The 16,289-nt window shown below is 48.2% G+C and overlaps 2 protein-coding genes and 1 long non-coding RNA gene across 4 annotated transcripts; 1 reads left to right on the plus strand and 2 right to left on the minus strand.

Annotated features, from left to right (window-relative positions):
• Positions 1-7,311: 7,311 nt before the first annotated feature.
• On the plus strand, positions 7,312-12,792 carry LOC112876472 (cytochrome P450 714B3). Its single transcript, XM_025940591.1, has 5 exons — positions 7,312-7,698; positions 10,301-10,527; positions 11,246-11,493; positions 11,639-11,984; positions 12,080-12,792. Exons 1-5 carry the CDS (start codon positions 7,380-7,382, stop codon positions 12,503-12,505), a joined length of 1,566 nt encoding a protein of 521 aa, XP_025796376.1. The 5' UTR covers positions 7,312-7,379; the 3' UTR covers positions 12,506-12,792.
• LOC112876477 lies at positions 10,373-11,880 on the minus strand. 2 transcript variants are annotated; one of them, XR_003225330.1, is made up of 3 exons: positions 11,743-11,880; positions 10,621-10,726; positions 10,373-10,512 (listed from the first exon to the last, which is right to left on the minus strand). It is a non-coding gene; the product is annotated as an uncharacterized LOC112876477 (long non-coding RNA). The 2 variants fall into 2 exon arrangements; XR_003225331.1 differs by lacking the exon at positions 11,743-11,880 and adding an exon at positions 11,232-11,358.
• A 491-nt stretch (positions 12,793-13,283) lies between the features above and the next one.
• On the minus strand, positions 13,284-14,436 carry LOC112876476 (protein transport protein yos1-like). Its single transcript, XM_025940595.1, has 2 exons — positions 14,215-14,436; positions 13,284-13,737 (listed from the first exon to the last, which is right to left on the minus strand). The coding sequence occupies exon 2, from the start codon at positions 13,733-13,735 to the stop codon at positions 13,499-13,501; it is 237 nt and encodes a 78-aa protein (XP_025796380.1). The 5' UTR covers positions 13,736-13,737; positions 14,215-14,436; the 3' UTR covers positions 13,284-13,498.
• Between the last annotated feature and the right edge of the window lie 1,853 nt (positions 14,437-16,289).

Below are 16,289 nucleotides of genomic sequence, written 5' to 3' on the forward strand. Positions count from 1 at the left end.
CTTTTCTTGCCATATTCCCATCTAGTAACATTCTTCCTTTTCTTTTGGTGTGTCCTGGTGTTTAAACTTTATTTTAAAAACGGGATGATTCATCGTACCTGGACAGATTTGTGATGCGAGTAAGATTTTGACACCAGATGGCCTTGTTAGCCTTGGAAAAAAAATCACTCATATGGTATTTATCCAAAATTCGACAGTCCGTTCTACACAGAAGTTTCTTGCAATAATATGGTGAAATTTGGGCCATCAATTACTTCACGAAAAGACTAGGTAGCCATTTTAATAGAGATAACCGGCACATTATTCTCTATTCTTTGATTACGGCAAGCAACCACATTTTTATCATGCTAGAACAAAGGAAGAGCGAGCATACCAAATTGTTGCTGTTGCGCTGATGTTAAAATAGCGGCCATACTCATTGATTTAGACATTCACTAGATAAGCCTGTACGGCATACTGTTCCCGGGCCTAAACGGGGCATAGAAATCCCAGCACGGCCAAAACTTTGCGTTCATGCGGCGGCAGTGCAAGGAAAAAGCCGGTGCCTCCAGCTCTTCCATCCGTACGTGATCGGAAATGGAAAAAAGCTCCAAAAGTCACAGCACCCACGGCGCGACAAACTGACACGTGGAAACGAATGGTTGAGCTCTGACTGCTCAAGCCGCCGCCAATCGCGGCCATCCAGGGCCAGTACACGACGTAACGAAACGAACAGTGCAGGACGAGTGCTGTCACTCTGTCAGGCGAAGAAAAAAGAAGGAAAGTTAAGCGACTGACGTCGCGATCCGTGATGCAACTGCGATTCTTGTTTTAGCTTCTGACCAATTTTGAAGTTTGATTTTAAAAATTTTAAAAATTAGATAACTTCTAGAATTCAGAATCAAAAATTCAGGGATCATCTGATTTTAAAATTTTCTAAAACCGAATTTTCAAAATTAGTCATAAACTGAAACTAACGAGACCTGCACTTTTCTTTTAGACGGTGCTTTATTCATACTAATGATTTTTTTTTCGAGGGTGTGTATAGGTCCTGCAGTTCACTGCGTAGCTGACCTACGGGCAGATGATGGCACAGAATTTAGAGCCACGACCCAGGTAGCCTGCTGAGATGGAGATACCATCTGTGTGGCTGGTGGCAGCTACGGTCCGAGCCACAGCCGGAAGGTTCTTGTGGCGGAGCCACACAAAACGAGAGCTCAGCTGCCGCAGGATGCAGCTAGCCTTATCGAATTGGAACCCGAATAGCACCAGGCCCACTTGAGCGAACTACCCGTGAATCTTGTATCGTCGTGACACACGTTTACATGCATTTGTATACGATCTGTTGGAGGGCTGGCAAGCCCAAAAACTTGCAAGCGCAACACGGCCCGACTACGAAGCCCATTCCAGCGGTGTGGTCTGGCTGGACCAGGCCCGCGTTCGCGTGATCAGAACAGCGAATTTTTTTAAAAAAGGGGATAAAAAAAATAAAATTCGAAAAAGGGTGCCAGTTGGATAAATTTAGGAAAATGGGTGCCTCCCGCCCGCTGGGAGGGCGGAAAGGAGCCTCCCGCCCAACCATAGGGCGGGATGCTTAAAAAAAATTTCCAGGGACCTCTTCGCGAATAAGAAAACTTTTTTTATTCGCGAAGAGGTCCCTGAAGCAGGCCTCCCGCCCGGCCACTGGGCGATGCCTCCCGCCCGGCCACTGGGCGGGATGCCTCCTGGTGCATTGTTATTTCATGTGTGTGTGTTTTCTGGCTTCCAAAATTCGTAACAATTCACAGAAAAATCCAAAAATAGCAAAACTAGTTTTGTTAGAAACTAGATTTCAAACTCCATAACTTTAATGGAGTTTAGTTTGAAACAAAATACTTTTACCCCTATTTTAAAACTAAGATTAAGGAAAGTTTATGCTTAACTTTAGGATTTCATGGTTTGTTGTTTATGAAGTTTGGTATGACTATTCTATAAACTCTAGGTACCTTTGTGCAAAGTTTTAAACTCAAATTTGATGTAAATTTAACTTCTTTTGTCTTGAATTTTTCAAATTTGAAATGTTAACTAAACCTAATTATAACCCTTTTATAATTAAAATCTATTGTTATTCTCTAATGTGATATTATTTAATATCTAATATATAGTCAAAGTTCTAAAACCTATAAAGTTCTAAAACCTATAATCTTATGCTCCTGGTCCATTTTTGTTATATTTTTTCTTAGATTATTTGTTTCAGAAACTATTTGAAATTCAGAATTTTTCAAATATAAGATTCATTCGCCATACTCTTATGTATGCACATAAAATTTTAATTCAATTTTGCAAGGAAGATTACGGTATCTAAAACTCGTACGAAGATAGTTAAACGATAACGTTTGCAACGTAGAATCTAAATATTACGATAGTACAATACATGAAGCCATTTAAAATAAAATAATATGATAATAAACATTACAAATATTACAAATACATGAATCCAAATATTGTGTCTTCAGTCAATGCGGCAAATATTACAAATACGTATCTAGGTCTGATAGAATCTCAACGCAGCAAATATTACATATGAGCAAACAACGTTTAAATAAAATTACAACTAAATGATGCCTGATGACGTACTAGCACTCGATCGGCGACGTCTCCCACTTCTTGATGCAACCGGAGGTCTTCCATCTGTAGCATCACCTGTAGGGCCAGCTTCAGCACAACTGGGGCCAGCATCATTGGTTGGACAACGTTTATACGTGTGTCCAATCTGATTACATGCACTGCAGCATTGTATTCTCGGACGGAGCTCTGACTCATCCATATCATTACGAATACGCCGTGACTGACGGCGTCCTCTCTTAACCCGTGATGATCTTGGGTCTGGAATATAGATAACAGGATTCGCTGTCTCAGTGAACGATCCAACCAAACGGAACCCATAGATCTCATACTGCCAGGTGCTAGCAATTGTCTCCTTTCTGAAGTAATGTGAAACATATATATCGACAGGATGTCCAATATCCGCACAAGCAGCCATTACATGAGAACAAGGTAAGTGCAGCAACTTGGGCCTCATGCATGAGCAACAACAAGTTCCATCGAACTTGAGAATGCACTCCTTTACAGGAGTTTGACGTCTCATGCCATGTCGCGCCCTATCTTTAGGAGATACCTCAAACTTGAGCTCCTGTGTTCCACATTGCCGTACATGGTGTAGCCGGGCGCTTTCTGCCTTCTTAGTCATATATTCTGTTACCTTGAATCCAAAATTTCTGTCTGGATCTCGCATGAATATCTGATTTTTAGTGAACCGCTCCCGAAAGTAATCGGTACACCCGCGGACAATGAATTCAACAATTGCAACCAGTGGAAGCCCACGAACACCTCGCAGCACCCAATTGTAAACTTCGGCGAAGTTGGTGGTCATTATACCGTACCTTGCACCATCGGTATCATAAAGTAACGCCCACTTCTACTTAGGTTCATTCTCAATCCATTCAGAAAATTTTTTCACCGCTGACCCAGATCTTCTGCGAGTACGTGCAGTATCTGTTGGCAAAGAGCACAAAGCCTCTGCTTCATCCTGTGCAGTTATGTTTTTTGATGCGTCCTCGGCTCTTTTCTTCCCGGTCAGTTCATCAAGTTTCTGCCACTGCTTGTTAAATTTTTGCTGATTCGTTTCCTTGCATAGCCTCTTAAACATATCCATAAGGTGCTTGTTCTTGAATTGCCTGAAAAAGTTTGCACCGATATGCCTCATGCACCACCTACTGCGAATATCACGCCACTTGGGCGGCTCTCCGGTCTCCACACACCCCTGCTGCAAATCTAGAATTGCCCTCAGTATGCCGGCGTGACGATCATGAATCAGGCAGACATCTTCCCTATCCCGAACGACTGCAAGCTTAACCCGTTCCAGAAACCAGTACCAACTGTCTGTGTTCTCACTCTCAACAAAAGCAAAAGCAACAGGCAGCAATTGATTGTTTTCATCCACTCCAATAGCTGTCAGCATTTGCAATCTATACTTTCCTGTGAGAAAGGTCCCGTCGATGCACAGGATAGGCCGGCAGTGATGGAATGCGTTAATGCATGGACCCAAGCTGAAAAAGACCCGCTGCAATATGTGGGGCGGACCTTCTCCTCTGTCTAGAGTTTTCAGGTCATAGTAGCTTTCAGGATTTCTCTGACATAGGACGGCCAGCATTCGAGGAACATTATCATATGCAGCCTCGAACGTACCAAACCTCATCTCCAACACCTTTTGTTTTCCACTCCACGCCTTACTGTATGAGATGGTATACTTGTACTTTTCCTGAATGTACCTGATAATAGACTTTGGTTCATATGACAAGTTCTGTACTATCGTCCCGTACATCTCATTTGCGATGTATTGCGACGTGAGGTTGCGATGGCTCTTCTGCACCCCAGGCAAATGACAAGTGTGCTGAGTGACAATGGAGCATTCCCAATAATCTTTCCATTTACCCTTGTAGGCATGCACCCGCCATGGACAGCCATCCTTCACACATACTACATCGTACTTACGAGATTTGCACTCGACTGTCTTAAACTCTCGCATAAGAGAGAGAGACCAGCACTTAACAGCTTCCTTCACCTCTTCAATTGAGTGGTACCTTGCACCCTGGATAATTTCATTCTCCCTGCAATCCGAAGGCCAGCTACATCCGTCATCTACGACAAGATGACTGAAGTCGCTGCTTACCCAATCTTGAGGCACATCATCGTCATCATCAGACGAATCGGCATTCATTGCTTCATCCAATTCACGTTCTTCGTCTTGCAGCTGTTCAACAATAAAGGGTATGTTCTCCCCCTCATCAGCCACGCATTGAGGTGCTGCGGTGCCACCTGCCTCAATGTTTACCTCCTCGACTTCTTCATCAATATTTTCATCCCCCGGACCAGCTTCAATGTTTATCAAAGGAGGGTTTTAGTGCACACTGACAAGGAGTACCAGTGGCCACTGCCAATGACTTGCATTTTGCAGATAAGTTAGCCAGTCCTCGTTGCTTGCAAGTGGCATAAGCTCCCAGATCAAAGCGTGAGTGGTACGATTTATGACGCATTGAACACTCACAGTGTGTGTCTCCTGATTAATCCTTAGTCCCCTCATTAACCAGTTGCATAGGGATTCAAATGTCCTCTCGTGCGGTCTGGTAATTCCTCTGACCGCACAGTTGAATTCACTTAAATCTACCCCATTCGGCCCATAAATCACATTTCCTTCTCCGTAATATATACTGAAAATACCCTTCTCGGAAGACATATCTGTCAATCATTAATAAACTAGTTATACTACATATTAATACACAACGAACGACGATCCTAAATTTCAGCGACTCTCAGATTATATTTTACAGATTCTAAACTATTCAGATTATAAATTATACTAAAAACAAATGAAAATACTAAAACTATTCAAAATATAACTACTCTATCAAATATTTCCTAAATTATAGTTATTTTCAAGTACTTATATGGCTAGAACGAGAATATACCTCAAAATCGACGTGTGGACAGGGCTTCGCCGCTTCCTCTTCTCTCTTCCTCTCCTCTCTTTCTCTTTTTTTTGATTTTTGCTGGATAAAATGGCATTTTTAGGGCAGGTTGGGGCTTAAATAGCCGGTGGGGGGACATCCCGCCCGACCAAAGGGCGGGATGCATCCCGTTGGGCGGGATGCATCCCGCCCTTTGGTTGGGCGGGATGCCCTCCCAGGGACCTCTTCGCGAAGAAATTATTTGCGAAGCGGCCCTCGGGTGACATCCCGCCCGCTGGGTGGGCGGGATGTCCCGGGCCCCACGCGTCCCGCCCGTTCAGCGGGCGGGAGGCACCCATTTCCCTAAATTTTCCCAACGGCCACCCCTTTTTCGAATTTTTTTTAATCCCTTTTTTTAAAAAAAATTCCAGAACAGCCGGGGCAGACGACCGCGCGCCATCAGTGATGGCGCCACCAGGCCTCCCAGGGTGTCAGAGACCGAGATAACAGGCAGCGCAGTGAGCAGCTCAAGCATACAGCATGCTCGAGATACAGGTCGAATTGAATGGCGCCACATGGGCATGCTGCTGGGGATCGGGATGGGTCGGTCGGGGGAGCAGATCCTCCACAGGTTCCAGATGCTCCGGCGTTATTTTATCCGGCGAGACCCCGTGCAGGGCACCAAGGTACGAGACAGCAGTCAGCAGCAAGCTGGCAGAGGGGAGTTGCGTGATTAGCTGCCCTGTAGCAAGTGTGAGGACTTCGGTCTCCTGTTCAAAAGGGTTGGGTAAGTTGAAACCCTGAAAAACTTATCAAAGATCTTTCAATTTGCAAAATCTTTAGCACAATGAAACACCCTTTTTTTCATACATTGCCCCTGCACGTCACCAATCTGTCGCCAATATGTGTATCCTGTCTCTGTGAATGTCTCCAAGAGATTGGATATTACATATCCAAGTTTGATAAACTAACTTAACTGCAGACGTCACACTACCGATAAAAGAAAAAATAAATTAACTGTATTCAAGTACATGTGTGGAGTCGGAGACTTTGAACTTGGGTGGATAAATTCTATCATAAAGAACACATCCAACTAAACTATATTCAGCTTCTATATCGAGTTCTTTATTTGTGTTCAGCTATGATAACTTATCTGTAGGCAAACTTCTAAAGCGAGCATGAATGCAAGAAATAATAAAGAGCGTGCTTGGTTCCTGTTGCATCCTGCCATGCCACAAGTGTGGCGGCACCAAACCTGAGGCGATCAGACAATGGCCGAATATGAGGCATGGTGACCGACAGCTGGGAACCAAACACGCACAATTGTATCAGAGTGAGTGCTAATTTAAGAGGTTCATGCTACTCCCTCCATTCCAAACTACATGTTGTTTTATTATATATTTTTTACTATGTATATAGACATAACGTGTATCCAAATGCATAGCAAACTCTATGTATATAGAAAAATTAAAACAATCTACAATTTAAAATAGAAGGAGTAGATGGTTTATGAAAGATAAGGATATTCTCGTCCTAAAAGATAAGATTGACCAACAATTTATGCAGAACCTTATTCAAAAAATATGATCGAACCCTTTGAAATCAACACGGGATAGTTTCAATCGTGGCAGCGGCAGTGCGGCCCCACGCGCTCGCAGGATGCACATGTGAGTAATGCAACTTCTTTTTTTTGGGAGCCTTTTTATGCCAAAGTTGGCATTTGGACTCTAGCACCTTGCCCGAGTCCACGGCCCCTATAAACACATACCACCACCTTCAGGAAGCACGCATAACCTGGCACTCTCTCATAGCTAGTCTGCATCACTGGGGAAGCAGAGAGAGAGAGAGAGAGAGAGAGAGAGAGAGAGAGAGAGAGAGAGAGAGAGAGAGAGAGAGAGAGAGAGAGAGAGAGAGATGGAGCAGGTGGCCATGGCGGTGAAGGTGTTGCTGAGCCTGTGCTGCGTGGGGGCGTGCGGCCTCGTCGTGTACCTCTACAGCATCCTCTGGCTCGAGCCACAGAGGGTCCTCGCCGAGTTCAGGATGCAGGGCATCGGCGGGCCCCCGCCGTCGTTCCCTTACGGCAACATCGCCGACATGCGGGAGGCCGTCGCCGCCGCGAAGGCCGCGCGCGCGTCGGCACGCCGCGCCGCCGCAGGCGGTGGTGGCGTCGGCATCGTGCACGACTACCGACCGGCCGTGCTGCCCTACTACGAGAAATGGAGAAAAGAACACGGTAAGTGCGTGTTTTTCAGCTATGCTTTCTCGTAGCATTTGGTGCTTGATCGTGTATGCGTGGTTTTATTTCTTTATTTACGCTCAAATTGAGTGTGCTGTGATTCTTGCTTTGCTTTGTTATATATCTGGTTCGTGCTGGACTACTGCTGTTAATCTTAGTAATGTTTCACTGCTCCATGGAGGGAGATCATGATTCATAAGCCCACGAATCACACTAGGAGAAACCGAAACAAATCACACCTGAGGTAATACAGGAACTGGCAGTGGCAGTGATGTTCATGCATTCTAGCTTTTACCAGCGTTCAATGAACGTGCTCTGTCATCAGTACGTAGCTGTAGCCACCACCAATGCAAGTAGACAGTGTCCCTTCAAAAAAAATGCAAGTAGACAGTGAAAACGATAAGGTGATTAAAAGAACTAAACAATGTTGAGGTTCATCGAACCACTGGGGGTAGCAGCAACTAGTAGGAAGTGATAGCAAACAGCAGCCATGGAATCCAAGCCCCTGTGTTATGGTTAAAAAAACCCAATGAGTTAGCAGATGGTTAAAAAAGAATCCAAGCACACTGGCACTACTAGTACATGTTTAGCCCAATAATTGAGCCATCACTAAGCTGGCCACTCCACAGCAAAACGACCATGCATTCTAGCAAAGAAATCTCACTTCTTTGCTCTTCTGTCACCGATGAGTGCCGTCCTTTTCAGGGACCCGGCGACGACGGGTGATGGGTGCACATCCAGTTGGGCGATACTAAGCTGCCAAAGATAACCCCATCATCCCATGCCGATGCTGATCCGACGCTAATTGTAGCCGTTTCGACGGTAACAGCTCCCTGAAAACGGGTCCATCTCACGCAGCGCAGTCTGCTTCTGCTGCTGCTGTTACTGCTGGGCACCAGGATGAATGAGGTGAGCTGGCCATCACGATGGACAACTCCCTCTGGAGTCTGGACGCTAGCGGCGCGGAGAGACGTAGCGGGAGAACAAGCGTACAAAGATCTGAAACCAACAAATGGTAAAGAAAAAGCTGGAGCGGGGTTGTGGGTTGAGGGCTTGAGGCGACGATTTGGTTTTCAGATCATGTCATGTAGTTTTGGCACGGCGCAAAACGACAGGGCTGGGGCCTTGCGAACTGGGAGCTAGCCAAGGAGGTGCACCAGCACCATGCTTTTGCTTTGCTTCCGGCTGAAAGTAGATGCGTCATGCCATGCCGTTCCAGACTAAACTTTGTTGGTTTCCTTTCCCTTTTGAAATGGGATTTTTTTTTCTTTTGCGTTACATTCCTCATCATAATTGAATGAATAAAACCGCAACGAACGACGGCCAATGAGTAGCCATCCGAAAAAGAAAATCACAACCAGGTCATGTCACGGAGGAAAAGGACACTCCATAATTGTACGCAAGCCACTAAGCCACAGGGTTCCACCCGCAGCGTGGCCCCTGTCCTGACGCAGGGCACACGCGCTAGCACATCGCGTCAGTAAAATGAGGATCGAGGAGGCTCGCGTCGCGTAGCTCCATCTGCTCCCCGGGATCGGTCGTGCAGTAGCCCTTGCTCCTCAGATCACTCCGGTGAGGCTCATGGCTTCAAAAGGACCCGCCGTTGGCGTGATCCGCGGCACGTCGGCGTCGCGGGTGCCGCCGGAGCACGGGGCGCGCGCGTGGGCCGCGCGAGGGGCCGCACGCGCGCGCAGGTGGTGGGGGCGCCCGGGGGCGTGTCGCTTTGTTCTCTTCTCTCCGTGTGGCTCTGCGTGCGCCCTCCTCCCCGCCGCACCGCCGCGCGGGCGCGTCACCGGCAGGCAGTCAGGCTGGCGTGGACGATGGCCGGATGACGCTTCGTCCAACCGTGGCGATGTGACCTCGAATCCCCGCGCGAGAGGGACCCTGCCGGCCGCGTGAACGGCAGCGCGCGGGGACGAGAGTGAGGGAGGCCGGCCGCTCTTGGCTGGCTGACGAGCGCGGGTTGGCTCCTCCGGGCGCCAAACGATGGGAAGAAAAGTCGCGCGGGTATGGATGACGGAACGGGCCGGGTGGAGATAGGACGACGGGACAAGCGGGGGCCGGAAGCGGACGACTGGTAGGGTGCCCACAGCCGCCGCCGTGTCGCCTTCCCGGCAAGCGATCCCGCTGATATTTTTCCATGGAACATCTCGGGACCTGCAGGCGACCGGCAAGGCGATAGCCATTAGCCACCATGTGCCATGGAATTTGTTCTCCTGAAGCCAGATCCCACGATCCTCTCGGAAAGAAAGAAGCCAGGTCACGATCCATTTTGCCGGGGATACGAGAACTGGCTTTACCTGAACACACAAAAAACTCTGGATGACCACTGAACGGGATGAGTACAATAAGTCGATAACATGTGCCATGAACAGACTGTCATCAAATGTATTTATTTTTCCATTCCATAATTGAGTAAGTATGTAATAACACCCCGTGGTTGGACCCCTGTCCACATCAGTCTACCACTAGTAGGAGTACTTGGTGAGGATTCATACCGGATTCCCATTAACCTAATTCGCTACTCCGTCCGCAGCCAGACAGTGACCGGTTGAGGAACAAGCCTGAGCTTATGCTGTCCGGTTCTATTGAAATGCAGGTCCCATCTTCACTTACTCCATGGGAAACGTCGTATTCCTTCACGTGAGCCGGCCGGACGTGGTCCGGGACATCAACCTCTGCGTGTCGCTGGACCTCGGCAAGAGCTCCTACCTCAAGGCCACGCACGAGCCGCTCTTCGGCGGGGGCATCCTCAAGTCCAACGGCGAGGCCTGGCTGCACCAGAGGAAGATCATCGCCCCCGAGTTCTTCCTGGACAAGGTCAAGGTATGAGGCATCACACTGTCCCAACAAATAAGTACTAGCAATTAACTGCTGTACAATAAGATAATGTACGTAAACAAGGCTATGCAAACACACCAATATGAAAATTAAATACTCTTCAGGCCCAACATGTTTCAGATGCAGCTCACGTACCCGCTCCCGTAGCTGGCAATCCTGAGATGTTTGCTCAAAGAGACCTGCACTGCAGAAACAGATTTAAAGGCCATCTGCGGATAAAATTCAGAGGTTTCAGATTGACGCAGGAGCATTAAAATCTGTTAGCGCTCAGTGGGCCGCAGCAATTAAGTTGTGGGTCTATATGTGGCCGCTTATTTGCAAACATAATTCAGAATGGCAGTTCAGTATGAGAGCTGGCATGAAAAAACTGCAACATTCTGATCAAGCTTGATAATGTGTGACAAAGATTCTAACTAGGAGAACTCCCGACAGCACAACTACCACATTCTCATCCAGCTAGATAATGTGGGATTTGACTCTAGTCAGGAGTCAGGACCACTTTCAGTAACTCTGCATTTTTTACTCAGCTAAATATTGCAGTCACTTATTAGTTCGTTGGCTGAAGAAAGACGCCCCCCCCCCCCCCCCCCCCCCCAACAAAACCATGGCCGCTGATCAGTAAATTAGAATTTTGAGGTTTGAGACAGCAGTCAGCCATGAATTTTGACATGTTAGCGTAACTCTTATACCTTCACATATTCAGGGCATGGTGGATCTCATGGCCGATTCTGCGCAACCACTGCTGAAGTTGTGGGAGGAGAGAGTTGACAGAAATGGTGGGATCACAGACATTAAGATTGATGATGACATTAGGGCCTACTCTGCAGATGTGATCTCTAGAACGTGCTTCGGTAGCAGCTACATAAAAGGAAAGGAAATCTTTATGAAGATCAGAGAACTTCAGCAGGCTGTGTCCAAGCCAAATGTGCTAGCTGAAATGACTGGCCTAAGGTTAGGGGAAATATAACTACTGATTTAGAAACACATCACAAATACATATTTAACTTTACGAAGGAACAAAACTTAGATTGTTGTTGATCCAAAGCAACACATTGGTTAAACAGAGCTGTAAGGTACATATTTTAAATGTTTGCAGGTTCTTTCCTTCAACGAGGAACAAGCAGGCGTGGGAGCTTCATAAAGAAGTCCGCAAACTTATTCTAGAAATCGTAAAAGAAAGTGGAGAAGACAGGAACTTACTAAGTGCAATTCTTCACAGCGCAAGCTGCAGCAGGGTGGGCATCGCTGAGGCAGAGAACTTTATAGTGGATAACTGCAAGAGCATATATTTTGCAGGATATGAGAGCACAGCTGTCACAGCTGCCTGGTGTCTAATGCTCCTTGGACTGCACCCAGAATGGCAGGACCGGGTGCGAGCAGAAGTGCATGAAGTCTGCAGAGGCCGGCCAGTAGACTCCCAATCACTTCAGAAAATGAAAAATGTATGCTCTTATCCTATCCCCAAGTGTTCAAAAAGGCACTCCCTTGATTTTCTATAACATGCCACTAACTTCTCTTTGCCAATTTGGCAATTTAGTTGACAATGGTGATCCAGGAAACCTTGCGCTTGTACCCAGCAGGGGCCTTTGTATCAAGGCAGGCCCTCCAGGACCTGAGGCTTGGTGGTGTACATATACCAAAAGGTGTCAACATCTACATCCCTGTCTCCACAATGCATCTTGACCCCAAGCTATGGGGCGCTGATGTGAAAGAGTTCAACCCAGAGCGTTTCTCTGATGTTAAACCCCAGCTACATTCATACTTGCCGTTTGGTGCTGGGGCACGGACCTGCCTAGGGCAGGGATTTGCTATGGCTGAGCTTAAGATCCTCATCTCTCTTATCATCTCCAAGTTTGTTCTGAAGCTCTCACCACACTACGAGCATTCTCCGATACTTAAGCTCACCATGGAGCCAGAGCTTGGTGTGGACCTCACCTTAACAAAAGTGCAGTGTCTATGCTGACTAAAGAGGGATTCTGCAATTCGGGCACAATAATATTAGTCGTACTATGTGATAGAAAGAAAACTATGATCTGACGAGTGCAGCTTCCCAGGAGGGTAGGGGGTAATTTGTACAGAGATATCCATGATATGTACAGTAGGCTTGATCTTTTTGTGTGCATGTTCATAATAAATTGATAGAGAAATCGTGCCAAATGAGCCTATCATTTATGCCAACATTGTATGGGAAAACACTACAGCTTTAGTACCGAAAAGAAATATATGTTGGAATATTATTAAGGTGTTCAATGGACAAGCATGCCAATACAGATACTGAATAGATTGTTGAACAAGAGGGGTGCTGCATCTGCATACCTGACATACTCAAACCTCTCTGCAAGTTGCAACAGAAATCAGTGAATAAATCATCATTCTTTTTTCTCCACTTGATCACCATCTGTCATATTGAAACGTACTGCCAGCATATCTGAATATTAAGGGAGCTGAACCTGAATTAAAACCAGATTGAACCCAGGGTAGTTTCCATAGAGAAGATCTGCAACTGGTAAACTGAGGGTAAACCGCAGAAATGGCTGAATATGTAACACATAAGGTTGATTTGTATCACACTCAGCCTGAGGTGGAGACAAATGCTTCTGGCTGTAAGCCCTATCCAACTGCCAAACAACACTGAGCACTAAAATGGGGAGAGACAACCATAAAACATGCTCATAAGTAACAAATGTGTCAGCAATTCATAAGAACAAATTAAAAATAACCTCATTAGTGCATAAGACGCATTTCAAACAAATTGATCACACTGGCGCACACACATACTTAGTATAAATGTTGGTAAAACCATTTTAAGACCATAATTAATTTACAAGAACAATAAGAGAAATCCACATTAGAGTCAACGTGAACATATTTCCAGCAACTTTGAGTATAATTTACTTTTACATGATGCTGGAACTGATTTTGATCCAACCCAAAGGTCAAAACCAAACGGTGAGGCTCAGCCTGACACCAACTTCACAACAATGATAAGAACATTAAGAGCTATCAAGGGCATCCTCAGAAATTGTATAGCATAGATAAGCCCCACGATCTGGCCCTTTAATGACTTTGTTTGCCCATTTCCTGACACTTCAGACATGCTCCATCCCCTGGGAGCAAGAAAACGGTCTTCATTCAGTATCGCCAACGCATTTGCGAGAAGCAAAAAACCCTCCAGCAATGTCCATAGGCCCATTCCTGCATGCCATACTTCCATCAATTTCAACTTTCAAAAGATGTCCCTCTTTACATATGCAGGTCACTGAACATCATAGTAAATTACTCTATATGGATGAATTCGACATAGCGAAAGGCAGCACCACCCTGGTAACTAGAACAGATAATAAACTTAAACATACAGTGTTGCTTCCAACCCCACCGATAAGCCATTGTAATCAACGTGATATACCACAAATTTTGTGTGTGAACCTACTAGGTTCTAAGAACTCTGATTCAGGACTCGGTTCAAGAGATCATCAATCCCAACCCGAATCGAGCCGAGAAAACCTCCGATCTGCGAGATCGTGAGCCCCGCGGCACCAACACAGTAGCCATCCCTATCCCCAAAGATCGGGTAACCGGGGTGAAACCCTAGCCCGCGAAATTTGACGCAATATGCCACGGCCGGCGGTGAAACGCATCTCAAATCGGAAGTTAAGCGGGGAGAAGGCTTGCCTCAAGAGCTGGAGAGGCCGCGGCGGCTGGATGGACGGCGAGCGATGGTGAGGCGAGGCGACGCAAGCAGGCGGGGAAGGGCGGCACGCCGGTGAGGCAAGGGCGACAACGGCCAAACCCAATGCACGGAGATGCGCGTAGCAGCAACCAGCAGGACGTTTCTTCGCTGTGGGTTCAACACGTTTGGATCTTCTTCTTCTGAAGTTCACAGAGAGAGAGAGAGAGAGAGAGAGAGAGGCGTTTCGATCGGGAGTCGCGCATGTGTCACAACCCGGAGCCCAGAGGCCCAGAGCATATCTTTCAGGCCCAGTCCAATATGGGTTGCAAGTGAGCCCTATCTCCACGCCTTTCGTGAGAAGGAAACTAAATCAGCCCATCAGCACGCCTGATCCCGAGTGCACACCCATTCAACGGCCCAACTGAAGACTTTCAATGAGCTTGTTTCGGTTAGTTCCGTTATGACCAAATACCAAAGAACAAACCGAATTTCTCAGTTTTGTTTTGTTTTTTCCTTCCCATTTTTTGACGCCCTGCTTCGTAGAGGGAGAAAACCACATGGTGCCGGTGAGAAACAGCCTAACTGCCTTCAACAACCACTGCCCCGGTCCCGCGGCTGCCTGGCCTGGGGCAGCCTGGCGGCGCCGGAGGTGGATCATTCAGGCCTTCAGGGAATCCACTTTAGCGACACTTTTTGAGTTTTTGTGTAGGAAAACGTATGCGGGTTCATCCCGACAGCGACGGCGTCCGCGCCCCGCGCTTTGTAGTCGAGAAGTTGATGTGGTGCACCGCCGCAGCGAGCGAGCGATTGGTAAACGCGGGGACCCGAGCTACCACACCGCCATGGCTCCACGCGCCGCAGCACGCTACCGGTGGAGCTGAGCAGCGTGCGAACCGCGTCGATCCCGCGGTGGTTACCGGCGGCGCAGGCGCCGTCGTCACGTCCTGGCTGCGTGCGTCCTCATACTCCTCTAAGTCATAAATTTATAATGTACTCGCCCACTTGGCGTAGGTGATAGGCACGCGACTGCTGGGGACGCGACGGCGACGGCGAGACCGCGGCAACGCGCTCCTAGTCAAAACCACGCGCCCAGCCAGCGTCAGAGACATCCCCGGGTGGCCCTGGCCCCGCGGCCCGCGCCCTTTCCTCTGTGGCCAGCCGCGGCGCGCCGGTGCCCCATCGGCGGCGACTGCCCACGTACGGCTGCTAGACACCTCGGGTGAACCGTACGCGCTCGTGATGGACCCCGGAGCCGCCCATGTCGCAGCACAAACCGTACAGCAAGACCTCCGTGGCCCCGTCAATTCGCTGGGGGCCTGCGTCGTCTCCTGATCGCGCTGCGCCGATACAGGAGGGGTCTCCTTCTCCTCGCCTGGTCGCTTCAGAATTATTGGGCTCCAGATGCGGCAGCTCCTGGCAGCAGTGTGAAAGCAGAGCAGGCGCCCAGCAGCGCGAGCAATGAACGGAAGCAACCGTTACGCGTCTCGGTGCCCCCCGAGTTGAGGGATGGTGGTGCTGAGGGCTGACCGTCTGAGACGCGGACACTAAATTTGGTTGTTTCATTGTTTGGCGTCGTGAGCTCGTCGTGATCGGCGTACTAGTTGTTGGATTGTTGGAAAGCACGCATATGCCCGCGCAGGGCGACGTGGACCGAGTACAGAGTACTAGTAGCATTGTAGCAGCCAACCAACGGCGGCGGGGTCGCGAGGAGGTAGGGAGGAGGAAGCCGCCGCCGCCCGCCGGCGTGGCGAGCACGAACCGGCCGGCGCCCGCGCTGACGAAGCGCCGGGTCAGAATGTTGACGGTAACGGCAGCCGGGCAGCCGCGCCGCGCGCAGGCGGGCAGGCCAGGCCAGGCCAGGCCATGTGGCGTCACGTTCGCCGAGACGTCGACTCCGCGTCTACTACCGCCACTTGATCGCGGCGCGCGAGGACGGGCAGCGCCTTCGCGCGCGGCGCTGCGCCGATCCCCCGGGCCTCCAACTTTTTCTTGCCAAATCTTTTCGTACGTGGTCTAGAGTTTCCTAAGCTTTGATCGCATCTGATGCTAATTTCCCCCTTTTCCCCGGGTCATGATC

The sequence above is a fragment of the Panicum hallii genome, chromosome 9 (genome assembly GCF_002211085.1).
Source record: "Panicum hallii strain FIL2 chromosome 9, PHallii_v3.1, whole genome shotgun sequence".
Lineage (NCBI taxonomy): Eukaryota > Viridiplantae > Streptophyta > Magnoliopsida > Poales > Poaceae > Panicum > Panicum hallii.

What these genes read in the sequence shown, in the direction of transcription:
- LOC112876472 (XM_025940591.1), top strand. Translation starts at nt 7,380, where the DNA reads ATGGAGCAGGTGGCCATGGCGGTGAAGGTGTTGCTGAGCCTGTGCTGC. An exon ending in GAAATGGAGAAAAGAACACG is followed by an intron (nt 7,699 to 10,300) that starts GTAAGTGCGTGT and finishes ATTGAAATGCAG; the next exon opens with GTCCCATCTTCACTTACTCC. An exon ending in CACTTCAGAAAATGAAAAAT is followed by an intron (nt 11,985 to 12,079) that starts GTATGCTCTTAT and finishes TTGGCAATTTAG; the next exon opens with TTGACAATGGTGATCCAGGA.
- LOC112876476 (XM_025940595.1), bottom strand. Translation starts at nt 13,735, where the DNA reads ATGGGCCTATGGACATTGCTGGAGGGTTTTTTGCTTCTCGCAAATGCG.